The sequence below is a fragment of the Balaenoptera musculus genome, chromosome 21 (genome assembly GCF_009873245.2).
Source record: "Balaenoptera musculus isolate JJ_BM4_2016_0621 chromosome 21, mBalMus1.pri.v3, whole genome shotgun sequence".
NCBI classification, from domain to species: Eukaryota; Metazoa; Chordata; class Mammalia; order Artiodactyla; family Balaenopteridae; genus Balaenoptera; species Balaenoptera musculus.
The window spans coordinates 18,981,458-19,002,027 of NC_045805.1; the positions used below are offsets into that span (position 1 = coordinate 18,981,458).

Below are 20,570 nucleotides of genomic sequence, written 5' to 3' on the forward strand. Positions count from 1 at the left end.
GCGGTGTCAGAGGCCAGCGTGACGTTGCACCAGCCTGAGGCACGCCGTGCGTTCTCCCGGGGAAGTTGTCCCTGGATCACGGGACCCTGGCAGTGGCGGGCCGCACAGGCTCCTGGGAGGGGCGGTGTGGAGAGTGACCTGTGCTCGCACACAGGCTTCTTGGTGGCGGCAGCAGCAGCCTTAGCGTCCCATGCCCGTCTCTGGGGTCCGTGCTGATAGCTGTGGCTCGCGCCCGTCTCTGGAGCTCGTTTAGGCGGCGCTCTGAATCCCCTCTCCTCGCGCCCCAGGAAACAAAGAGGTAAGAAAAAGTCTCTTGCCTCTTCGGCAGCTGCAGACTTTTTCCCAGTCTCCCTCCCGGCTAGCTGTGGTGCACTAACCCCTTCAGGCTGTGTTCACGCCGCCAACCCCAGTCCTCTCCCTGCGATCCAACCGAAGCCCGAGCCTCAGCTCCCAGCCCTGCCCGCCCCGGCGGGGGAGCAGACAAGCCTCTCCGGCTGGTGAGTGCTGCTCGGCGCCGCTCCTCCGTGCAGGAATCTCTCCGCTTTGCCCTCCGCTCCCCTGTGGCTGCGCTCTCCTCCGTGGCTCCGAAGCTTCCCCCCTCTGCCACCCGCAGTCTCTGCCCGCGAAGGGGCTCCTAGTGTGTGGAAACCTTTCCTCCTTCACAGCTCCCTCCCACTGGTGCGGGTCCCATCCCTATTCTTTTGTCTCTGTTATTTCTTTTTTCTTTTTCCCTACCCAGGTACGGGGGGAGTTTCTTGCCTTTTGGGAGGTCTGAGGTCTTCTGCCAGCGTTCAGTAGGTGTTCTGTAGGAGCTGTTCCACATGTAGATGTATTTCTGATGTATTTGTGGGGAGGAAGGTGATCTCCACGTCTCACTCCTCCACCATCTTGAAGGTCTTCCTGTCCCATAAGATTCTGATGCAGTACATCTAGTATGAGGCCCAAAATTTTTCATTTATGCCAAGCAATTTAGGTGATTCTCACGTAGTATCATACTTTTTAAATGTTAGTTTAAAATGTGATCTATAACTCAGAAAATATAATAAAAGAAGCAACAAGGGAATTAACATGATACACTAGAAAATACTTAGAACAGAAGAAGGCAATAATGGAGGAATAGAGGAATGAAAAAAACCTAAGACATATAGAAAATAGCAAAATGGCAGGCATGAATATTATCTTATCAGTAATTACAGTAAATGTAAATGAATAAAACACTCCAATCAAAAGGGATATATTTTGAAGCTCCTCCTCCCTAAAAATCTTGATAAAATGTTTACCACCAAATTATGCTTATAGAAATTAGACCAAAATATATAGAGACAAATCATATTATCTAGGCAGAAAGACCCACTGTCATAAATATATCTCTTCTGAAATTGATTCAAATATTTGATGATCTTTACTTAAAATTCCAACAGGGATCTTTGTGGAGCTTGCCAAGTTAATCATGGCTGAATGTGTAGACTAAAGGAAACACTTATATACTGCAAGTGGCTATGGACTTTGTGCATGTACTTTAAAAATTTAGTGTGGCATTCTCTGGTGGAGTTAAAAATACATGTATACTTTGCATCTACAAAATCCTAGAGAAACTGTTGCCATGTATACCAAGTGACCATCATCAAGAGTGTTCATTGCAACTTTGTATTTAATAGCAAAAGAAACCCCCTAGAAATAATCCTAATGACTATCACCAGAAAAATAAGTAAATACCCTGTCTTATAATCATCTAAAATAATAATATACAACGATGAAAATTAAGGTATCAGCCCTTCACTAGTCAGCATAGCTAAATCACAGAAACACAACATGATAGAATACATACAGTATGGTATCATTTATATAAACTCTATAAACTTACAAAACCTAACTCTGTATCTTTAATGGACATACATGTGTAGTCAAACTATAGTGAAAAACATGAGAATGAGTAACACTAAATTTAAATGATATTAACACTTTTATGAGAGAAAAAATTTATGAAGGAGTGGCAGAAAGAGGCTTCCAGGTCTTTTTAAGTACTCAGTTGCTTAATCTGGGAAGTAGTTCCATAGGTTTTTACTTTATTATTCTTTATACTTTAAGTATACATTACATATTATTTTTCATGTTTGAAATGTCATATACCAAAAACAGTTTCCAGAAAAAAAAGAAAGAAAGAAAGAAAGAAACAGAGTAGTTATATTAGCATTCTTGTTGGTGTGGGAGTAAGATGAAAGGGGTAATACATTTTAATCAGAAGAACCAGGCAAGTTCAGGAAACAGAGGTAGCACAAAACAAGAACTGGGGGGCAAAGCTGTTCACCTTATTTTAGGGCATTCCCTTCCCTATTAGCAGAATTATCCCTCACAAAATGAGTACCTTACATTTGAGTCTTTACAAAGTCTCTCACAGAGTAGAAGACTCTTAATTCTTTATTTTGAACAACAACAACAAAAATAAAAAACCTTTTGGAGGAAAGATATAATAGCTGAAAATTACCTCAGTCTGTGATACTTTTAAATAGTTATTAAGTTCACCAGAGGAAATCAGCAAGACAAGGATTGAGGGATAGTCACAACCCTACTGGGAGCATCTACTGGCAACAGCCCCTCCGGACATTATCGGAATGAGTCCTAAGAAAATATTAAAATTCCAAGAGTCATGGACTCTTATTTACAAGATGAAGGATTTTGAAACTTTAGTTAAAATTTAGACTCAATTTTGATGAAAGAATGTAAAAATGCAAATTTCAGTAACCATTGCAAATTGTTGTTTTATGTATTGCTAAACAAAGGCTTGGAGATTTAAGTGGCATGGTAAATTTAAGTAAATTTAAATTCACTGATGATTCCTTGTTGATCATCTTTGCTGCCTGTAGCTTTATTTCTTTTTTCAACAAAGAATGAAGAGAAATATCCCTGCCTTTGGTAAAGCTATTTGGGTTTTATGCTTGCAATGTTTTGAAAGAGTAAAACATTGCCTAAAAGAAATTTTTCTTCACTACGACTGGATGGCAGTACATGACGCTTATAAGTAGGCCATAAAAGCTTTGAAATATACATCTTTTAAAAATATATAAAAACTTTAACTATGTCTGATAATTTTCTCCCAGATTATATCCTTAAACCATGCTTGTATATGTGTTGGGTGACATATGACTTCATTATTGCTATATAGCTCTGGTTCAGGCCAGCCCTCATGAATTCCAAAGAATAAGTATTTCTCACTCTAAACCCTCAACTGGTACAAAGGTTTCTGAATCATCAGTAAAGGTTGGTTTTGCATCTTCTTATACCTGAATGTTTCTTTTTAGCTTTCCCCAGATATTCGTGCTTGCCAAGCCTGTTCAGAAAAGTACTTAAGCATTCCTGGACTCTTGGTTGAACGGGGCGAGCCTCATTCCCTGTAATCGGATAAAAAAGACGCTTTCATTTGTTGAACAGCATGATGTAGGATTGTATCAACCATGCTTCTCGGAGAAAGGTGAGTGTGACTGCTACTAAATTAATCTTTCCTTAAAACAAAACTAAATTGTGTTTTCTGGTAGCTAATCATATAACAGGTAAATTCTACAGTTCAGGATAAATACCACCTGCTGATAATAGTTATTTCCTTATTCTCAGTTTTTTAATTAATTATATGGTAAAGTGGTTTTAGCAAACTCTTGAAAACTATACCACAAATATTACTTGTAAATTAAATAAATAAGTTCACATTTCAACATTAAGATCCAAAGTTATAAGCACACCACTCTATGTATTGTCTGATAAAATGTGTGTTAGCCATAAATAGGTAGAATTTGCCAAGATATGCATTTACATTGAGATATGGTTTCCTTAGATATTAAATTGTAGACGTGATTAAAAAGTGGCAAAAACAAAAAATTTTTATCAAATTTTATAATATACAGTTTTTATATGAAAAAAGAAGTATTGAATATCTCTAGCTAGAAACAATAGTATTCTGCTTAATAGTCTACTGCTTATGCATGTAAAATAGATTGCTTAAATTATAGACATTCATATAGAAATAATCATGTGTGGCAAAAGTCCATGACCATTTTCTTGAGATTTACAGAGGAAAAGATGTATGTTTCATGATATAAAAATATATTGTTAAGATAATATTTACTTTATTTCACTTCTTCAAGCATCTCATAAAATACTAGTAGTTAATTTTGGAGGTTAAATATTAATATTTATAAGACATTTGTCTTTGTTATTATGATATACTCTTGCTAAAATTGTTAAGATATATTTGGCCAACATAATAACTCTCAACAGAATTTTTTCAGAAAGGGGAAAAATTAAAATGGTTCTCAAGAGTTGATTATTTAAAAGTACTTGCATTGTACACTTCAAAATATTTAAGGGAAAGAAAAACTTTGAGAAACCTATTTTGAAAGCTAGTATTTAAAATAGAACCTGGAAAATCCAGTGCTTTAGGAAAACAGAGATAAACCCAGAGGGATGCCCTTTTATGCCAAGAGGTAAGATTTTCTCCAACTCGGGGCTCTCTGATCCCCTGCTGTACATTGTTTGAGTTCCATATGTGCCATATTCTCATCTTTCTACAGAGGAAGAATTATTTTACATTTTATATAACTATGATGAAAGATTCCACAAAATAGAGTATGATAAGTATAGTTCTTCTGTCTTTCGTTTTTAATTAAGCTAGTTCTTGTACTTCGTCTTTTTCACTGTTACCAAGCAATGGAGTCCCCATCAACCCAGATCCTCTTCCACTAACAACCGTTAGGATAAGAAAATTAACTGTTATATAGTAAGTAGGTATTTGATAAATGTGCACTGAATTAAATAAGAACTTTATGGTCAGGGTCCTCATATCTAAATTGTCTCTTTTGTGCACACTGAGTTGCAATGAAATTTTTTTTAAACTTCCTTTTCTTGTGATTTTTTGGAGATCCCTTCCATAAAGGTGTTTTTACTGAATATCTGTTCTACCTGTGAATTGCCAGAAACACAGTCAATTTGAATAATATAGAACATAGGAGCATAAAAACAACAAAAGCAAAGAAAAAGAGGATGAAAGAGATTTTTAGTACTTTTATTGCTGGATTTTTTTCCCAGAACTTTTTAGATATCTCTCTTTACCTCACAGTTATTAGAGCATGGCAGGAAGTCTTTTGTTATTATTATTTTCATTTGAATCTGCAGGTGCCTTGATCTTGGAATTTCCAGCCACCAGAACTGTGAGAAAATTTTTCTGTTGTTCATAAGCTGCTTAGTTTATGGTATCTTGTTAAGTCAGCCTGGAAAGGCTAAGACAGGAGCTTTCCAAAACAAGGGACAAACCGCTCCAGGGATCTAGTTTGATGAGAACATGAAAACTTTTGTTCTCACCACTGACCTCTAAACCTTAGCACATCCTGAGAGGTGTGTGCACCTCTGGCACACACACGTATGTGTTTGTATGTATGTGGTGTGCACATATGCACGTGTTTTTGTGAGTGTGCCTCACTGCATCTGCTATCCAAGTCCCTGATGCTGCAGCTCAGCTTAGGGGCCCAGAGCCCCTTTGTGCAACTATCACTATTATTACTGCCGCCAGCATGATGCTTGCTCCTTACTCCATCTATCTTGTGTCGAATACCCAATGAGTTAAGTGTGGCAACAGTGTGTCTGATTAGCAAAGTTGGGATCACATACCTTTGTCCTAGAGAGGCTGGAATTAAGTACCAAGAGCCCAGGTTTCCTCCCAACTAAGATTCATAAAGTGGAAATTCCCTGGAGAGGATTGGAGGTGCTGGTTCTCTGCAGTGGATATTGCTTGCTGTCCGTAAAATCTGTTTTCTCCTTTTCTTGTACATGTGACCGAACTACATTTCTTTATTATTTTTCTTTTATATTTCACTGTAGCATGTGTCTGAGGTCTTTCTAGTGGCACGCGAGCAGAAATAACACATGCACCGTGCAAGCTGAGGCTAAAGATAATGGGCAGGGCTTTTCTGACCTATCTTTCCCCTTACGGTCAACCAGAAACCAGAGCAACTCAAATTTGACCATATAATGACAGTTTCCTAGGGGACTGCAAAGCAATAAGACAAAAATGACTCTGTCCTTGAGTTACCGTGTAGAGAACAGCCCCCTGGCAATTGGAACTCCATTTCAGTCTGTTACATGGGAGGAGGATAAACTTCCACCCTCTTTAATCCTCTCCTCTATTACAGTGTCCTGTCCTTACCTTGATAGCCTCCAAAACCAATCACTAGTAGCTAGTAGAGTGTTCTATGTTTAGCTATATTTATTTCACCTACTGTAAGCCTATGTTATTGGTCAAAAAAAAAAACCAGTGAACTGTAGTACGAACTTTAGTTACTATTTTTATTTTGTTTGTTCATTGGAGATTATTCAATTTTAATTTACATTTCAATGTAACCTGTTTCTTGAAAAACTGTTTCTGAAATGCCAAATGTATTTTCAAGTGCACACATTGTGACCTTTCTTTGTAATACACTCATGATTCTTTAAATTATAAAATATTTCTAGCCCGTATTAGTGTTTTGGAAGATATGGTTTTAGATTCCAAACCATTTGATCACCCTACACTCTTGCATGTAGTATTTCTTCAGGCCCAAATATCTTCTCATCGTCCTTGTCTTATTAGCAAATTCTTATTTATCATTGAAAGCCCAGGTCAGATGCAATCTCCCATAAGTTCCCCTATAAGCAGTCTTCTGTATTGTCTCTGTCCTATCTCTGTATTTGTACATTATTCTATTTTCACAAGCCCTGGATATTTTTAATCATTTCTTTACATCTCTGCCTCCCATATTGAATTGTGAATGCTGGTGAATAAGCTCCATTATGCCTTTATTTTCTGATATCTTCACATTACAAATATTTTCCAGTTGAACTTCATTACATTATAGTGAAGCCATTAGTACACTCCTATAACATAGCAGTAAGCACACTTTTCACTTGAGTATTTGACATGAAATAACATGTGTATTAATATTTCTCACAATTCTAGCTGTTACTTAAATTGTGTGTGATTCTGTTCTACTTTCTCTCCAAAACACAACATAAAACAAAAGCAGATAGCAAAGATTTTTATGTAAAACTACTTGATATCTGGAAAATAAAATTTCAATATTTGAATATCTCATTACAAGCTTCAATCCTTCCAATCTTCCCAATATCTCTTTACTACCTGCACTTTGCTTTATCAGTTCTCTCAACTTTAGTATTTATTCTCCCAGTTTATCAATTTCCTCTTACCCTTAGTAACCTGCCTTCTAGTCAAATGAGCTATTATTTAACCAGCCTATTCCATATTTGTATTCTTCTCCTATACAAATTCAAAAAATTCCTACACAGGGATACATTCTAAAATCTGCATTTTTCATATTTAAAATGGAACAGTTGAGTTCTAATGGGAAAGGGGCATTTCTTAAATGACTTTTCCACCTCGGATTAATAATTCTTATTCTCTACTATCTCATGAAAATTCTTATTAACATTTAATTATATTTTATTATTTTTTCACTTTTATCATTAAGTGTAGTTGCCACCATCCCCCAAATTTCCTTTACTTTCTCTGAGTAAAAAACATCCTTTTATATTTCATCAGGAAGAAACCTCATTATTCATAATCTCTTAAATTTTTAAGACTTGCCACCTAACCTGATTTCAATACTTTATTTAGATGTAATTGGCATATAATAAGCTGGACAAAAACTGTACACTTTGATATGTTTTGAAATATGTATATACCAATGAAACCATATCTACACTCAAGGAAATGAACATATCCATCACCCTAAATTTTCTGTATGCCTGTTTGTAATCTCTCCCTCTCACCTCTCCTGCCCCCTCTCCCTCTTCCCAAACACTGATCTTCTTTCTCTCACTCTAGGTTAATTTATTTTCTAAAATTTTGTTTAAGTGGAATCTTTCTTTCCACAGTCTTTTTTTCTATAAAAGGCTTCCTGCACTCAGCATAATTATTTTGAGATTCACAAGGACTACATGTCTCAATAGTTCATCTCTTTTTATTGCTGAGATGTATTTAATCATATTGATATACCACAAGATTTTTATTTATTCAACTGTTGATGGGCATTTGGGTTGTTTTCAATTGGGGGGGCTATTAGAAATGAAGCTGTAATGAACATCTGTGTAGACCTGTGCTTTCATTTATCTTTAGTAGGAGAAATACGGTAGGTATATGTTTAACTTTTTAAGAAACTGCCAAATTGTCTTCCAAGTGCTTGTATCATTTTCTATTTATATTGGTTTTTAGAGTTCCAGTTGCTTGGCATTGTTTCCAACATACAATACAGTCAGTCTTTAATTTTATTTGTTCTACTAGGTGTGATGTGGTCTCTCATTGGGTTTTAACTGCATTGCCATGATCATTAATAATATTGAGCGTCTTTCACCTGGAGCCCTTTTATTTACAATCCATAAATCTGCTGTGGTAAAGTGTTCAAATTTTTTAACACATTTCACTAGGTTTTTTATTTTCTTATTGAATTTAATGACTTATTTATATATTCTGGCAGTGATAATAACCCAATTTTGTTCTTCTTTTTAAAGTTATTTTGACTACTCTAGATCCTTTGTATTCCTATATAAATTTTAGAAACATCTTGTTAATTTTGTTCAAAGAAACCTGCTCTGAATGTGATTGGATTGGATTGAATCTATAGATCAATTTGGGGAGAACCCATGCCTTAAAATACTGAATGTTTAAATCCATTAACATGGCATTTGTGATGTATTATTTTGCTAGGTTTGCTGAAACAAAGTGCCATAGACTGGGTAGCTTAAAAAACAGAAATGTACTGTCCCCCAGTTCTGGCAGCTAGAAGTCCTGAAGTGTTAGCAGGCTTGACTTCTTTTGTGTGTGAGGGAAGGATCTGTTCCAGGCTTCTCTCCTTGGCTCATCGATGGTCATGTTCTCCCTTTGTATCTTCACATCATTTTCCTTCTGTTCCTGTCTCTGTGCCCACATTTCCCCTTTTTATATGGACGTCAGCCATATTGGATTAGGGCCCACACTAATGACTTCACTCTAGCTTGATTACTTCTGCAAGGACCCTATCTCCAAATAAGGTCACATTCTGACATGTGAATTTGGGGGGACACAGTTCAAACCATAACATGTAGTTAGTGGCTAACATAGTGCATAGTATAGCTAGAATATCTTACCAGCATATTAAATATTTGGCTCTCAAAGCATTGGTCAGAACTTGTCACTTGATCCTGACTCCAATGAGTGTGGGAAAGTGCAGTCTTACCCTGTGTCAGGAAGGCAGGGAAACAAAGCTATCTGGTGAATAGCACTGATGATCACTTGCTCTATGATTTGATTTTTAATATTTTTATAGTAAACAAAGAAGGAATTAATAATCAAGGCAAGTAATCACATTTTTCTTCTACACAGTAGTCATTTTTCATATACATTAAAATGTTCTATTATTTCTTTTTAGTTTCCTGTGGTTGCAGAAAAATGTAAGGCTGTGATAACAATAATATTTTGATTATTCTATTCATGGAATTTATATAGTTGGAAAACTGTAGAAGTTTCTATATGTAATCAGATATCTTATTGAAATGTTATGCCACATGAATTCCCATTGATAAAAGGAGAGGAAATCATGGCAAAACTAAATCTTATTAAAGTTTAGAAGGATATTAAGAAAAAGGATGCCTTCTTGAAGAATAGGACGTTCTACATTTATAATTTGCTATTTAATTTCTAATTAAAATAAAGAAATGAATTCTCTATGGCATGACACAGTATGTAATACACATGCTAGAAAACACCTTATAAAACCTAACACATGCTGTATGGTAAATGCTCTGTGGAAACTTATGTCTCTTAATAATATTGAGTTTTATTATCTTGTGTGTTTAATATCAAATTTCAGGGCAGAAATTTATTATTGATTTGGCTTTTCTTGTTTTGGCCACTACCATTATATCAACACATAATTGAGGGACCCAAAGTAATCCTCCTTTATTTTCCTTCCGTTTAATATTGTAAGCCTCAAAATGTCCCTTTTTATATATTGATATCATCTATCACAAAGTAATTTTCTGCAGGTGCACGTGTTCCTTTGTTTGATGATCTTAGCTTATTGTTACAAAAACAATTATAAAATGTGATTTCTTGTCTACATAAACAACCTTCACTTTCTCAGTTTTTAAAAGTGAGACTCACAATGCTAGGACACTGTCATATATTATGGTCCTTCCCGGAAGATATCTGTAAGCAAATATAAAGGAATGCTTTGGGAAATGAATAAATATTAGAAATGGAGTAAAGGAAATAGGAAATAATTCTCAAAGTGTAAAACACTTAAAAGAAATTTAAAGTCACTCTAAACTTGCTCCTTACTTGAGGCTTAGATTTATAGAAAATTGATTATTGAAAGCCCATTTAATTTTGTAAAATATGTATCTCACATTACATTAATGGAAACCGTTCAGTGCTCGTTAGAGTAGGTGGGGAGGGCAATATTTAGTACAAAATTTAGGAAGAGGAGATAATTGTCCTGTTTCCTAACAAATCCAAAAACATAAAAATATATATAGAAATATATATCCCAAAAATATAGAAATATTTTAAATATACAGAAATACATAGATGATATTGCTTTAATCTGAGACATATTTAAGTTTATACTGAGATATTTCTGAGACATGTTTAAGTTATGCTCAATAATTATTATAGGTGAAAATGATAAAACTGTAAAGAACATGATCTTGTTCAGCTCATATGCTTGTGCATCTCAGAGTTTATGGTGTCACGTGGTTAGCTCTCTGGTTCATTTTATTCTTAACTCATCTACTAAACAACACTCACTATGTTGTTTATTCAACTCTAACTTTAGTTATCCATAGAGACGCACCCTTGAGAAGTGGAGGAGGGGGAGCAGGGCCAGTGCGACCCTGCAGTTACTCTTGTCTCCGTGCCCTCACTGCCATTGCTGCCAAACCGCGTGGGAATGAAATTCAATGACAGTTGTGGAGGGACTTGGAAATTGCTAGGGAAGTGCAAAGAAATAATGATGCGAGCCCTCAGCGCAAGTGGATAGGAGAAAGTTGCATTTTGTGTTTCCTTCTATCAAAGTTAATTCTGCTATAGATCTACATTCCTCTGGATAAATAGCTTTCTTCCTCCAGTATGGTTGTTTTCCACTTCCTGCCTCTTGCTAGACCACAGTAGAGTTTCAAAAACTGCCTGTAGATGAATGTAGATGGGTGAAAAGTAAAGGAGGTGTTTACATTTATTTGTGAGCCCCTTTCTAAAAGTTACTTTTTAAATATTTAATTTATTTATTTTCTTTATTTTTTTGGCTACGTTGGGTCTTAGTTGGGACATGTGGGATCTTTCGCTGTGGCGCACCAGGCTCTCTCTAGTTGTGATGTGCGGGTTTTCTCTCTCTAGTTGTGGCGCAGGAGCTCCGTGGCGCGGGGGCTCCAGGGCACGTGGGCTCTGTAGTTGCAGCATGTGGGCTCTCTAGTTGAGGTGCGCCAGCTCAGTAGTTGTGGCACGCGGGCTTAGTTGCCCTGTGGCATGTGGGATCTTATTTCCCCAACCAGGGATTGAACCCACGTCCCCTGCATTGGAAGGTGGATTCTTTACCACTGGACCACCAGGGAAGTCCCTAAAAGTTACTTTAAGTGGTGCTTGGAAGAGGTTTTCCTTTGGTTCATACTTTAGTTTATTTAGCTTCCTGAATTTTGATTGCTTTATCTATCTATTTATCTTTTATTAGTAACTAGGACTAAATGAAAAAAGAGCAAATTAAAACAAAAATAGTATATACAATCAATGATATTTGAAGATACATTGAAAGTGTCTGAAGTAATAATTAGGATAATAAGGAGAAATCATTTTGTAGATTTGTAATATATTTTATTGGTAAGTAATTGTCATAATATTGACATAAATCATCTTGATAAGTATGGAACTTTAGAAATTTTTTAAAAAGACAAAAGACAGAACAACAACAACAAACAAAACCCAAAACCACCGTGATCAGAAAACTACCTGAGAAAAATTCTAAGCAAAATCTGGTGTATGAAGTTGCAGAGACCAAAGGGTTATATTTGTAGTAGAGTTGGATACCGTAACCAAAACTTGCTTGTATTTCCTTATCAGATTATTTAAAAATAACTTAAGTCATAAATCCTGCTGAAAATGCACAGTGAGCTTTAATCTGTTATTCAAATATGACTGGCAAAGTATGTACTTATTAGCATGGTTAATGAACCATAAGACATATTATTCATTGTTTTATTCAAAGATGCTCCTGCTAAAAATCTTATTATCTGTACCTGCAGCTATAACTAAAGGGATGAATGTAAAACTGACGTTGCTTCCTAAATCATGTGAACTAAAAATAATTCTGCAATTTAAAAAACTAAACCTGTTCGCTACTGCCCTTTTGTTTTGTACAAGAATCACATCATCTCAAATGTTCTGTAAGAGTTTGGTTGCGATGTTCTTAAATTCACCAGTTATTCAGAACTTGTTGATGTGCTTCAGTGGAATTTTGTAGAATACTGCTGTCCCTCAATATTTCATCATACAGTGAACAGCTAACTGATAGCTTCATTTACTCCTAAATTTCACTCTTCATCAGGATTTCTGGGATCTGCTTTTATTAGTATTCCCTGACCTACCATTCCTACGTATTCACCACTTTCCAATTCATTTCCTCTGCTACAAATTGATTTGCATTCCCCATGAAGCAAATTTGACTCTGGGTCTTTGTTCATATTTTATTAACAGATACCATCCTGAGATAACTATGTATGGGCCTAGCATAGTGACCAGCACACATGGGGTGTACAGTGGTCCTTGTTTGCCTGAGATGGAACCGTTTCCTAGGACATAAGACTTTCAGAAACAAACAAACAAAAAAAAAACAAAAAAAACAGTAAAACCAGGCAAATTAAGAAGATTTGGTTACTCCAAATATAAGATCTTTTTTCAATAAAGGTAAAACCCTTTTACCCACATTGTTTTAAGTATTTCTTAGTTTAGATGAACAAAAGACACTACTACTCCCATTCCAGAATTATATGAAAGATTTTTGTTCATGAAATCCTGTAAAGAGGACCCTGATTGCCAATGTCACCTCATGTAACTCACCACGTTGGCCCTGAGCTTTTGTACATAGTGATAAGAGGTTATTCTGAATAATGTTGCATATGGATTTGCCAACCCAGCTAGAGTACGAATACAAAAACAGCTCCATTTTATATTCCAACATTTTAACATATAAGTATCTATAAAATGACATCTATTCCATAACTTAGCTGTGAGGATCAAATGAGGTAAAATGCCTAATAAAGTCAAAAGGCTTTAAACCCAATTATTATGGTTGGATAATTTATTCAATTTGTCTTTTCTTTTTTTTTTTTTTTTTGCTGTTTTTTTTTTCCCCATTCCATGACTCAAGAATGTTGCCTAGATATTTTGTGCTCACTTGGCCCCTTGTGAGATTACAAAGTTGAAAGAGAAACACCATTTCTGCACATTGGTTTTGGAAGCCATGCTAGAGGGATAGGGTTAGAAAGAGCAGGAAGAGAGAGAAGGCGTGCCATGGATGGGGGCAAGGTCGGCTACAGAATTTGTGAGGCCCAGGGCAAAATAAAAATGCAAGAGCCCTTGTTTGAAAAGGAACAAAAACGCTTCTTCTTTTCTTTTGTGGTCTCTCCCTTAACCAGTCATGGTGTTTTAAAATTTGCTCTTAATGTCACACTCCCTCAGCACGGGAATACTCGTAGGGGAACGCAGACCCTCACAGGTAATACCTTGGGCCCCACTTGTGACTAGATTCGTGGGCATGTCATAACTCCAACCCTCCCAGTGGCCACGCCCAGGCCCCCACTGGGGGTGGAGGGTGACAGCAGTCACCAGGTAGAGGTGGAACCATCTCCAGCCTAGAAAGGTGGTTAACTAAGCTTTCTGAATTCCAAAATTGTTAGCAATTCTCTTGCTTAAATTTGACTTTAAAGGGTCATGTGATCTTTAACAGTGTAGATATCAATGACAATGTCAGCCTGAACACAGAGGCTCTTTCCCAAATTTTGGGCAATATGTGATGATCTCAGATTCTTGCTCAATATTAGGGAGTAGGAATTAACACCATAAAAAAGAGAGCCGTTCACGTCCACTTAATAAATATCACAAAGTCATAAATTTTGATCTGAAATTGACTTCATGCGCTAATCTACAGCTTTCTCAGGTGCCCCTCCCCCTACCCTTTTTGGTAATTATTAATCAGATTTTTCAGAACCTTAAAAGAATATAACCTGAAAGTTTGGGGGTCCTATAACAAAGTGTACTTGAGAATCCCAATGTATATTCAAACTTGGAACTCTAAATTCAGAAAGCGCTCAGACTAAATATTTCTGCATTCAAATATTAAGTTATTAGAGATAAGTACAAGGAGTTATCATTTAATATGAAGAACTGTTTATCCATTAATAGGTGGGTGGTATATATTTAAAAGCTCATCATCTCTATGATTTTCATTAGAATGGAGCCAAGCTGAAATATGTCTTAAATATGGCAAGACTTTTTCTGTTTTAACAAACTCTTGTTGCATAAAAATTAGCTTAAAACTTAGGTTAAGCCGTCTTGGCATTTTACAGGTCAGGAAATCAGAAAGCGCTTTTCTGGGTAGTCCTTTTTTGGAGTCAGTTATACAGTTGCAGTCAGATGTCAACAGTGTGCTGTAAAGAAAGAAGTTCAGGTTAGATGAGTGCATGATGGGAGTCCATGCGGAGAGAGACCCTCACGAGGGGTCGCCTGCTGCAGTGCCCCGTCTTTGATTAGTGCATAGTCATTCTGCACCAGGTAAGGATTGGAAGCAAGGACTTCATCTCTTGTGCAACCCTTTTAATTTGTTATTTCCTGGACCCAAATATGTTTTCCACTGTCAGTGGCAAGATGCTTTGACCTTATTCATATGGCTGAAATTCCTTTCTTTTTCGTGGGAGAGGAGATGGGAAGGCATTAGAATGTTTTTCTTAAATGGACTCCCATTTGTTAATTTTAATGTCAGCATCTTGAGATCTCCTATGAATTCTTGCAAAAAAAATTCAGAGATAATCTTAATCTCATTTAGATCTGAGGTTTTTCCCACCAGACGGCTTCCCCAGAACCAATCACAAACATAAGAGCTGGTAATGGCATAATGTGTTATAAATCACCTGACAAACTTCCCTTTGTCTAGAAGACTGTTCAGTCAATTCAGATAAAGTCAAATTTAATTATTTCACCAGAAGACTTCAGGGCAAAATTACAATTTCTGTATTTCATTTAAAACAATTCCAAATCCTTAGGATTATATCAGCCAATGCTTCAATTTTATCTTAAGAGATTTGTTATTGCAACAATGTGTTTGCCATAGTCAAAGGATAATTCTTGGTCAAATATGCAAAACATGTTTTACGAATTTCAACATAATGCAAAAGAAGCATGAAAAAGAGTTTTGTAAATTGCACCAGTAATTCAGTGCAATACCATGCATTTAGTCAATGTAGATAGTTTGGAATAAAGCAATAACTAAATCTCCCTTTGATAAAACCATTTGGTCAGTTAGATTATTCTTATACTGACCAAAGTATTTTTTGTCTCCCACTATCATTGTCTGTGATTACGATTAAAAATGAATTCTATTTTGACCAATTTTCAGTGGATTCATTATATATCTTTAAATTATACAGTGTTGCATATAGCTTAATAATAAAATTAATTATACAAGTAAATTACTAAATATGTTTATTGTTTATCAATCCCCAAAATGCAACATTCCTTTTAACTGACTTCACTGGGATTTTTCCCCCCATTTTTTGGTAAGAAATCACCTTTCTCTGAAACTATTTTAAGAAAACTATTGCCAGTATAATTATAAAAAATGTTCTTTATTTTCAAATTATTAAATTTATAATACTTGTCATTGAAATTTTATTTCATTAGCAGTAGAGAGTAAAAGTAAAAAGACACATGTGCATATAACATATAAATGCATGTATAAATAGAAATACATATTTATACATGTACATGTGTATATACAAATGTACAAATTCGTGGGGAGTCCCTACATTCAAAAAAATTTCCAGAGATGATTGGTGAATCCATTGTTAATTATTTAAAATATGTTTTCACATAGAAAAAAATCATCTGAGGCCAGACCTCAAAAGGGTAATTTATTCTTAATTAATATATAGTTCAAATGGTACCATTTCAATGCACTAAATGTGATCAGTCAGGTACTGTTACTACTGTTGAACTATACCTTGATATACAACTTGAAAGGTGAGGAATAAATCTCTCTACATCACTGGAGGAGATAGTGACAAACAGGTTGACTTCAGAGCTCTGGCAGCAGTAGCAGACGCTGTTTCAAGCACCCTTGTGATGAGAAATTCAAGAAAGGGAACTCTGGTAGCAATATACGGTCAACTTCTAGACAAGAGGACTGCATTAAATTTGCCAGTATTTAAAATTGAAGAACATATGAGTAGATTGTTCTACAAAGATGATTGGTAATAATTTGAATGCATATGTATGTGGATTTTCAGGTATGCAGGCAACTATATCATTATAGAGGGGAAGACACAAGAAAACTCCAGCTATTTCTCATTTAAGAGTAGAAAAGTATTTGCTATGATTTCAGCCTTTGGTGTCAAAATGACAAGGTTGAAATCATGCTCCACAGCTTACTAGCTTTGTAAACTCGGTCAAGTTAACTTTATGCTTCATGGTCCTCATCTGTAAACTGGGGGAAACAATGACCATTTCAGAGATTGGAGTAAGGATACAAATGAGAGAATATAGGTTATATGCCTGATCTAATGCCTGACACATGGTAGAAGCTCAGTGAATATTAACTACTATATTGGTTATTTACTGCTGCCCAGTGAACTGCTCCAGAACTTTTGGCTTAAAACAAGCAACATTTTATTTAGCTCTGAACTCCATGAGTTGACATTTGGGACTGGGTCCCATGGATGGTTTATCTGCTTTTCAGCTGGGCTCATGCATGTGTCTACAGGTTACTTTGAAGCTTGGCTGGCGGTCTCTTAAAATCAATGAAACTAACTTTCGTCTGTTGACAGTTGACTTGGCTTATTAACTTTGGCTTGGCAGTTCAGGATTCCAAGAGAACAGGAGTAAAAGCTGCAAGGCAACTGGAGGCCTAGTCTCAGGACTTGCACGATGTCACTGGTGCAATAATAGGTCAAATCATGTCAGAAATCCAGCCCAGATTCAAGCAATGGAGAAATTGACTCTATCAACTGATGTAGACTTGCCAAGTCTTGTGGCCATTTTTGCAACTTTTTCACATCTAGAATTATTATTATTCTCTGTGATGGACACAGTTCTTTTCATTTAACAGGTGCTCAGTATATGAACATTGATACATATATTCTGAATTTACATATGCTTATGCATAAAGTTTAGATATGAAAGAAGCAAGTTTTGTCCACTAAATATAATGAACTTGTAGTATCATGGAACCTTGAATTAGAACTCACTTTTGAAATGGATACTTTAAGTACATTTTTTGATAAACCAATAGAGGTCTGTTGAAACGGAGTCTCTTATTCAGTGACTTTTAGATGACCCAGGACTAGAACATGAGGTCTTTTGATTCTTGTGTGATGTTCTTCACACTCTAATGAGGTCATTATGAACTTGAATGTTTAGCAACTTCACATTCTGTAAAACAACAGATTAATGGAATGACTTAGCCATAAGTTAGTAATAGTTTTTTTCCCTATATTATATAAAAATATATTAAGTATAATATTTATTCTCTCCATTTTACCCATCCCTCTGTCACCTAATTTACATGGAGACTAAGCAAGCATTATTAATTTTCAAAAAGATATGATATATCTTTTGATGAATTTGTAATAAAAATGTAGAGTGTGATTTAATAGGGAAATAACTATCTCTTTATAAAAACCGAAAATGAAATCAAAATTACTACACAAGCAATATCAAAATACCTCAAGATGATGGATAAAGATGACATTTACAAGGTTTGGTACTACCAAATAGTAAAGTTTACAGGAAATTAATCTAATATTGGAGATATATCATTTTCACAGGAGCAGAATCATAATTCAGCTGTCTCTCCCTGAATTTTGACAAGGTCAAAATTTACCACTACGCAACACAAATGCTGTAGCTGGAGCAGTTTCATCACATGCTAAATCAGTTTCTGTATAATTTCACATATAAAATCAAATTCTGTGGAAAGTATCTGCCCTTAATATATTAAAAAATAAAACAAAAACCTTGGAAACTTTATGTTCAACTATTACAGAAAAAATAAAACTGTAGTTTGATACATAATTAATCAGAATTATCAGCGGCTGAGTTTCATCCATATTGCTGGGAATTATAACGCAAAACAAAGCCAGCTGTTTCTTTTAGCATGTCAACTCCATTACTGTCTCAAGAGCTATTCTGATTAAGCCTAACATGATATGATCACTTTCATCACTTTGCAGCTGTTTAGATTTCAAAATCAGCATATGCTGTATATTCCTAAACCTAAGTAAACTAGATTCATATCTGTGTTATTTAAATGGTTGCAGAATTAATTGGCATACTTTCACCAAGATGGTGGGTGTTTTTCTTTTGCTTCCAGGTAATACATGCTCTTTAGTGAGGCAGATTTTTTTTTTTTTTTAACCAGGTAAATGGTTATACCTTGAGATCCAGGAGTTCTACTTCTCAGACTTTACCCTATGGAAAGTATGGAACCTTTTTTTTTGGAATTTTATTCTATTTTATTTTTATACAGCAGGTTCTTATTAGTTATCCATTTTATACATATTAGTGTATACATGTCAGTCCCAATCTCCCAGTTCAGCCCACCACCACCCCCACCCTCTGCCACTTTCCCCCCTTGGTGTCCATAAGTTTGTTCTCTACATCTGTGTCTCTATTTCTGCCTTGCAAACCGGTTCATCTGTATGATTTTTCTAGATTCCACATATATGCATTAATATACGGTATTTGTTTTGCTCTTTCTGACTTACTTCACTCTGTATGACAGTCTCTATGTCCACCCACATCTCTACAAATGACCCAATTTTGTTCCTTTTTATGGCTAATATTCCATTGTATATATGTACCACATCTGCTTTACCCATTTGTCTGTCGATGGGCATTTAGGTTGCTTCCATGACCTAGCAATTGTAAATAGCGCTGCAGTGAATATTGGGCTGCATGTGTCTTTTTGAATTATGATCTTCTCAGGGTATATGCCCAGTAGTGGGATTGCTGGGTCATATGGTAATTCTATTTTTAGTTTTTTAAGGAGCCTCCATACTGTTCTCCATAGTGGCTGTATCAATTTACATTCCCACCAACAGTGCAAGAGGGTTCCCTTTTCTCCACACCCTCTCCAGCATTTGTTGTTTGTAGATTTTCTGATGATGTCCATTCTAACTGGTGTGAGGTGATACCTCATTGTAGTTTTGATTTCCATTTCTCTAACAGCTAGTGATGTTGAGCAGCTTTTCATGTGCTTCTTGGCCATCTGTATGTCTTCTTTGGAGAGATGTCTATTTAGGTCCTCTGCCCATTTTTGGATTGGGTTGTTTGATTTTTAATATTGAGCTCCATGAGCTGTTTATATATTTTGGAGATTAATCCTCTGTCCGCTGATTCGTTTGCAAATATTTTCTTCCATTCTGAGCATTGTTTTTTCATCTTGTTTGTAGTTTACTTTGCTTTGCAAAAGCTTTGAAGTTTCATTAGGTCCCATTTGTTTATTTTTGTTTTTATTTCCATTACTCTAGGAGGTGGATCAAAAAAGATCTTGCTGTGATTTCTGTCAAAGAGTGTTCTTCCTATGTTTTCCCCTAAAAGTTTTATAATGTCTGGTCTTCCATTTAAATCTTTGATCCATTTTGAGTTTATTTTTGTGTATGGTGTTAGGGAGTATTCTAATTTCATTCTTTTACATGTAGCTGTCGTTTTCCCAGCACAACTTATTGAAGAGACTGTCTTTCTCCATTGTATATCCTTGCCTTCTTTGTCATAGATTAGTTGACCATAGGTGCATGGGTTTATCTCTGGGCCTTCTATCCTGTTCCATTGATCTGTATTTCTGTTTTTGTGCCAGTACCATATTGTCTTGATTACTGTAGCTTTGTAGTATAGTCTGAAGTGAAGGAATCTGATTCCTCCAGCTCCTTTTTTTTCCCTCAGTATTGCTTTGGCTATTTGGGGTCTTTTGTGTCTCTATACAAATTTTAAGATTTTTTTTGTTCTAGCTGTAAAAAATGCCATTGGTAATTTGATAGGGATTGCACTGAATCTGTAGATTGCTTTGGGTAGTATAGTCATTTTCACAATATTGATTCTTCCAGTCCAAGAACATGGTATATCTCTCCATCTGTTTGTGTCATCTTTGATTTCTTTCATCAGTGTCTTATAGTTTTCTGAGTACAGGTTTTGACCTCCTTAAGTTGGTTTATTCCTAGGTATTTTATTCTTTTTGTTGCAATGGTAAATGGGATTGTTTCCTTAATTTCTCTTTCTGATCTTTTGTTGTTAGTGTATA

At 35.7% G+C, this 20,570-nt stretch overlaps 1 protein-coding gene across 2 annotated transcripts in view; it reads left to right on the forward strand.

The window, feature by feature from the left end:
- The first annotated feature begins 258 nt into the window (after positions 1-258).
- The window catches only part of MSR1 (macrophage scavenger receptor 1), a 163,635-nt gene continuing 143,323 nt past the window's right edge, over positions 259-20,570 (forward strand). Inside the window, exons 1-2 of one of the 2 annotated variants that reach the window (XM_036838981.1) lie at positions 259-298; positions 3,300-3,469. In XM_036838981.1, coding sequence (XP_036694876.1) covers positions 3,453-3,469 — 17 coding nt within the window. In that variant the 5' untranslated portion in view covers positions 259-298; positions 3,300-3,452. Of the gene's footprint in view, positions 299-3,299; positions 3,470-20,570 lie in introns of those variants that run through there. The other variant, XM_036838989.1, reaches the window with a different exon arrangement.